This window comes from Cyprinodon variegatus, unplaced genomic scaffold (genome assembly GCF_000732505.1).
Source record: "Cyprinodon variegatus isolate N-32 unplaced genomic scaffold, C_variegatus-1.0 Scaffold76, whole genome shotgun sequence".
Taxonomy (NCBI): Eukaryota; Metazoa; Chordata; class Actinopteri; order Cyprinodontiformes; family Cyprinodontidae; genus Cyprinodon; species Cyprinodon variegatus.
Window position 1 is genome coordinate 105,167 of NW_015150529.1, and position 6,171 is coordinate 111,337.

Genomic DNA, 6,171 nt, shown 5'->3' on the forward strand with positions numbered 1-6,171 from the left:
GTTTTATTTTGAAGAATTCAATGCCTTTTAAGACTTTTTAAGGACCGGCGGGAACCCTGCAATAGGGCAGGGGTCTGCAACCTGCGGCTTCAGAGCCACATGCAGCTAAAATGTATATAAAGAGCAAAATAATGTACAGTAGAATCCGCTTATAGTGTTCACGGATATAGTAATGAACCGCTTAGTGTTCAAAATGCCTTGGACATTTCTATATAAATGCTGTTTAAATAATTTGTTTATAGTAATCAAGGAATCTGCTTATAATATTCATTTTTGGCCATTTTATGAATGTAAACGTGCAAAAATAATTAATAAGTGGACCGAAAGTGATGAGAGCACTCCGGTGTCAGAGCCCATGGCAGATGAGGACATCATCGCAGAGGTACAAGAGCGCTTTGGTGCGGGTACCAGTGCCACGCGCAGGGAGGAGGAGGATGTTGAGACTGCTCTCTTCCAAAGCTGAGATGAGGAATGAAGTTTGGGTTTTAAAGCCTGATCTCCTGCATGTTGGTTTCAAAAACTTTGACCTTTTACATCATTTTGGAAAAAAGTGAACTCAGTGTTGGACAACACTCTGATCCAGGGAACGATGGATAAATATGTGAAGGGATTTCAGCAGATCAGCAACACAAAACAGACGTAGGCTAGCTTTAATTTACCGTATCTTCTATGTTGTTGTTCTATAAAACAGTTTGTTTCAAACTTCAGACTTGTTAAAAAAAAATGCACCAGCAGCACCAGGCTACCAGAGTTATGTCTGCACATAGCGCAGTGTACTGCAATTAAAGTTGCATTGTACTGTAATAAAATTCAGTAAATGCGGAAGCTATCCGTTTCATTTCCTTTTTCTCATTGAAAAACCACACAAATGGCATTTAAATGATATTCTGCATAAAAAATAAGTGAAATAACGGTAAATTCGTATAATAATCAACAGCTTATAGTGTTCAAATTGGCTCCGGACCAACGTGACACTAAAAGCGGATTCCACTGTACTTAAATAAATACCAATACAAACAGCTTTAGTGTTGTTTTTTTTTATAAGACAGAAAAGAATGAGATTAAATCAACCAGAAATATGTTTTAAGAGATAAATTTCTTTGAATTAGCTTGGAAATTATGTGTTTTAATATTTTAAAAGCTAAAAATGCATGAATTGTTGATTATCTAAGATGGCAACTTATTTCCTATACAAAATAAAAATAAAAATATTTTGTAATTTAAAAAAAAAGTCATGTTATATTTTGCAGCTCTAAACAGCTTTTACTTGGTCGGATTCTGGGGAAAAACGGCTCTTTGGATATGAAAGTTTGCAGACTCCTGCATGTTTCCTCTCCAGATCAGGATTTGAAGTTTCACTTCTCACCGTCATCCCGTTGACCGTCCCGAGCTCCTCCCTGATGGTGAAGACGTCCAGCAGGGCCTGGGTGGGATGCTCCCCGACGCCGTCCCCCGCGTTGATCACGGGTTTACGACAGTGGCGCGATGCATTCTGGGTAGAGCACAGAGAACATTAACAAGTGGGAACACTAATCTGCTTCACAGCTCAGAAGATCAATGAACCGATGCAGTTAAAGGTGGACTTTGACCTCCGGATTACTGGCCCAGTTCTGCATCATTTTCATGCAGTTTAGAAGGGGCTCAGTCGTTTCTAATTGGATTCCAGCAACCTGTGTGTTTTGGTCAAATATTCGTCTTAGAGACCCACTTTCTTCAAAACACCTGGCATTAATCAGAGTCACGTCAGCGGGCTTCTGTTGAGCTAACTAATAAGTCAGGGAGGTGACCCGGGCATAAAAAATTCTCACTTTTATTTCCAAGATTTTTAGTTGAATTGTCTTAGTTAGGCAGCAGTTAATTGGCTAGTTATCAAAAAAGGTCAGACGTGTCCAGAGAGGAAGGTAAAAAACATCGGAAAAACCTTTTCAGATAATTTCCTTATATCTATGTCATAAAATACTTTAAAAGCGTCTTGTTTTCACCATCAACATAAACATTACATTTTGAAGTGTTAAAGTAACACTTTAAGAGCACAATCCTACGGAGCCCCTTAAGGGACATGGAGGGGGAAAAAAAAAACTTTTGCGAGATCCCTCAATAGTTTTGCAGGATCTCGCAAAAGTTTATTTTTTCCCTCCATGTCCCCTTAGGGGCTCCGTAGGATTGCATACTCTCTTCATTTATGTAATGTCGTGTTTTGGGACTTCTCTAGAAATTAAGAACCTCTCCAAATCATCCTCCATGGTTGTAGCTGACACATGGGCGTATTATCCTCCCATAGCAGTACATTTTGCACCTCCACTGTTGTGTGTCTGTTTTACTTCTGGTTAGCTGACATGGCAAAACGTTTTGCAAGACCTCGCAAAAGTTTATTTTTTCCTCCATGTCCCTTTAGGGGCTCCGTACAATTGATCCCACTCAGAATTAGTGTTAAATTAGAACTCTACTTAGTGTATATTTTCCTGCAGTTGTTGTAAAAATTCTAAAGGCGTCAATGTACTTTGACACAGCATATTTAACACTGTGCAATTTACTGTGTATGCACTTATTAAAGTTTAGTCAAAACAATATGAAGGATAGAATCATATGTATGACAGTAACCTTGAATAAATTAACTTTGTTTTCTGTTGGATTGAAAACTATAAACTATTTCTACCAAGGAACCTGAAGAAATTTCCATTTACCTCAGCTGTTTGTTTTATAATCCTCAGGAGGAAAAAGGTGGAAACTGAACGGTCACAAAGAGCCAGATTAATGCACATCTAATGCAGGCTACAACAGTTGCTAAGAAAAACATCACAAAAAACCAACAACTAATGGGTTAAAACTAGGCCTTCATTTAGGTCGGAAACCATAGGTTAGGTTTCGGTTGCTACCAGCAGGAGGCAGCCCTCTGCCTTTGGCTTCAGTAAACCTTGAAGGACACAAATGCATAGAAAGAATCAAGCTGACATTCTATCAATAATAACATGAAGAGCCAAAAGAACTCCGCTTTTCTCTGTTAAACCTTCACTGCAAACAATTAGGTTAATGTTAGCAGTTCAAACTTTAAGAGCAAAGGATTCAGCTGAAGCTTCTTCCACTTCAACACAAAAACCTTGGAAGAAAAAAAAAACGTTCAAACAATTTTCACTGCTGTTTGAAAGGAGCGCAGAGCACATTATTAGGGTTTTTTATATCTAGCTTCCACATGTATCTACTAAACTAGAGTAAAAATATAATAACTTAACCATATTCATTAGCGATTTTATATTTCACATCAAACAATGGAAAAAAAAAAGAAATGTATATTTTTAATAGAATTTACTCCCTTTTCTCTTTTTCATTAAGAAAATTTTCCCCAGGAGGGAATCAGTGAGTGATACAAACACCTGATTAACTATAGTTTAAATGCAATTACAATAACTTAATGTAACATCAATATATTCATATAAAAAAAAAATAAATGAGAAAATTTGCAAGTAATCCGCGTTTTTTATTTTTATTTCAAAAGTTTGACAATCTGACTAAGCCGATCCAGAAACTCACCTCCACAGCTCCAGGAGACGGGTGTCTGAGCACCAGGACGTCAGCGTAGCAGCTCATGGTCTGAACAGAGTCTGCCAGTGACTCTCCCTTTTGGGACGAAGAGGTGGAATCGCTGAAATGAACGACGGAGCCACCTAAACGCTGCATTGCTGCTGCGAAGGAGCTGCTGGTGCGAGTGCTGACTTCGTAGAACATGGATGCCATCACTTTGCCCTGAGTAGCAAAGGGAAACAGAACTAAAATGTCAAAGCTAAAGACTAATTCATGAGATGACACTTTAAAATTTTAAATGCAATTTACCCCTCAAAAGAACTACTAAGAATTCATTTTAATATTGATGACAATAGATGCCCATTCTGTGAAAGTGATGCAGTCAGACTAAAACATTTTGGAATTGCTTAGAAAGATGGATCAAATCAAAAATCGCACTCCCTAACTATCTCTAGAGATATGGTAGTTTTTGGAATACTATTGAAAGACAAAATTAGGTTACAACAGAGTTCTATTGTTTTATGTTTAGCAAAATTCTTCATTCATAAACAGAGATTCTTGAGATCATCCCCAATCTTTAGTATTTTTTTTAACTGAATTCAAATTATATCTGACATCTCTTCAATGTATCGAATCTTACAAATACCTAACTGAAATACTAATGGGACTACCCACTGATTTAATTAATCCTAACATATAAATTCCATTGTTGTTATATTAATTATTGTTTCATTATCATTACTCACTCATTCTTTATTTTCCTCAATGTTCCTTTGTATTTCCATTATGAAATCTGCATCTACTATGCCTTCCATAGAATTGTAATGTTATTGCCTTACTTGTTTGTACTTTGTTTAAATAAAGTTAATTAAAAAGAAAAAAAATAATTTATGAGATGAATAAAGCTACCTTCAGGATTTCCAGGCTTCGCTCTTTCTGAACCAACAATCTCAAAGTGTGGGCGACATTGAACAGGTGAGACATCTAAAAGAAAATAAACAGAACACAGAATGTGATTAAAAATGGCTACAGTCACCTTTGTGTCCTGCATTAGGTGCGGTCTGGTTACCTGCTCTTTACTGAACTGGCTGACGGTCAGGATGTGCTGGCCCACCAGTGGGTGAAGCAGGGGGGACGTCTGGAAGTGTGGCACCTGTGCGGGCGTCATCTGTTTGGACTCGGACAAAGGGGAGAGCAGCCTGGACAGAGGCGGAGGGTGGCTGTAACCATCTCCAGAACTGAGGGGTGGAACCATCGTCAAATCTGCAGGGATTGGTCAAACACAGAATTCTGTCCATCAATAATCCAGCCTTCAAAAACATTTTTTCACTTTAAGAGCATACTGTTTTTTTTATATTGAGTTTGTTAGATGACACCACACGCAACTGACAAACTCAAAAAAAGAAAAGAAAGTAGCCGATTGCTCCGTTTGACTGATTAAATTTTCCCCTGTAGTTTTACTTTAGCAATCATTTGAAAATGAAGAGATGAAAACATTGGTACCTCCCTCCAGTCCAGGAGTTAGCTCACTCATGCTCTCAAACCAACCTTCAATTATGCTGTATGCCAGCTGAATGCCAGGTCCACAAATAGGAAAGATTTTACCCATCGGTCCTGAAGGAAAGCAGCAACCTCTGCATAGCATCTCTGCTTCCTTATATCATCACCACCTCCCAAAAGCTTTACTGATGTTCACCTTTTTTTAACCTGAATCTGAGAAATTTAACACTAAAAAGAAGCCATTTCACAGCTCTATCATGAAGCTGCAAAGACTATGCCTGAGCTCCATCTCACCTCCAACTTCAACTACCAGGCCTACTGGTGTGCAATCGCTTTGGCGTTATCTATCATCCATCTTCTCCTGCTCATCCAGGGTCGGGTCACAGGGGTAGCAGCTTCAGTAGGAAGGCCCAGATGTCCCTCTCTCTCCAGCCACTTGGGCCAGCTCCTCCGGAGGAACCCCAAGGCGCTCCCAGGCCAACTTTGGCATTGTAACTAGATTACTTTATTTTCACGACTATAAGGTGCATATAAACGTCTTTTTTTCCCCTCAAAATGTGTGCCGCGCCCTATGTGTGCTGTTACTGCAGACTTCAGGACCGATGCATCTTCTCATTGAGGAGATGATGAAAGAGTGGCTGAGGGAGATGAGTGTAAGGAGACCAGGTGTTTTTTTTCCACACATCACCATCGCTGTTAATCTGTGACTCCATGCGTCAAGGCGCAGCAAAAGGTCCCGCAGAGCGTTTTGAGCAGCAGGCGCAGCGCGTTGGGAGCGTTTAAGCATCTGATCTGCTTGATGCGCCACAAACGCACTGCTGCTCGAGATGGAAAAATTGAATTTTTGCTGCTGGACGCTCCACATCAATCAATCAGAGAAGCTGATTTGGGAGCTGACAGCGAGACAGACACATCGCTGATGACACAGAGCGCTGTGATCGCTCCTCTGAAACAGTTTATTAACTCCTAAGGCCCTGTCCACACGAAGTCAAAACGAACACGAAACGCTGATATTTTCCAAAACGTTTGTCGTAAAGACGGAGACGTAAAATAAATGTGATCGTCCACACGAATGCATGAAAACGCTGCAAAATGTATGCCAGGCCTGTATTTGGCGCTGTGGTGCCAAAGCAAAAATAGACGAAAATAGGC

At 39.6% G+C, this 6,171-nt stretch overlaps 1 protein-coding gene across 1 annotated transcript in view; it reads right to left on the reverse strand.

Annotated features, from left to right (window-relative positions):
- Positions 1–6,171, reverse strand: part of cad (carbamoyl-phosphate synthetase 2, aspartate transcarbamylase, and dihydroorotase) — a 47,359-nt gene that overhangs the window by 5,798 nt on the left and 35,390 nt on the right. Inside the window, exons 37-40 of the mRNA XM_015372828.1 lie at positions 4,589–4,782; positions 4,429–4,503; positions 3,529–3,741; positions 1,367–1,492 (exon numbers count right to left, since the gene is read on the reverse strand). Coding sequence (XP_015228314.1) covers positions 1,367–1,492; positions 3,529–3,741; positions 4,429–4,503; positions 4,589–4,782 — 608 coding nt within the window. The remainder of the gene's footprint in view (positions 1–1,366; positions 1,493–3,528; positions 3,742–4,428; positions 4,504–4,588; positions 4,783–6,171) is intronic.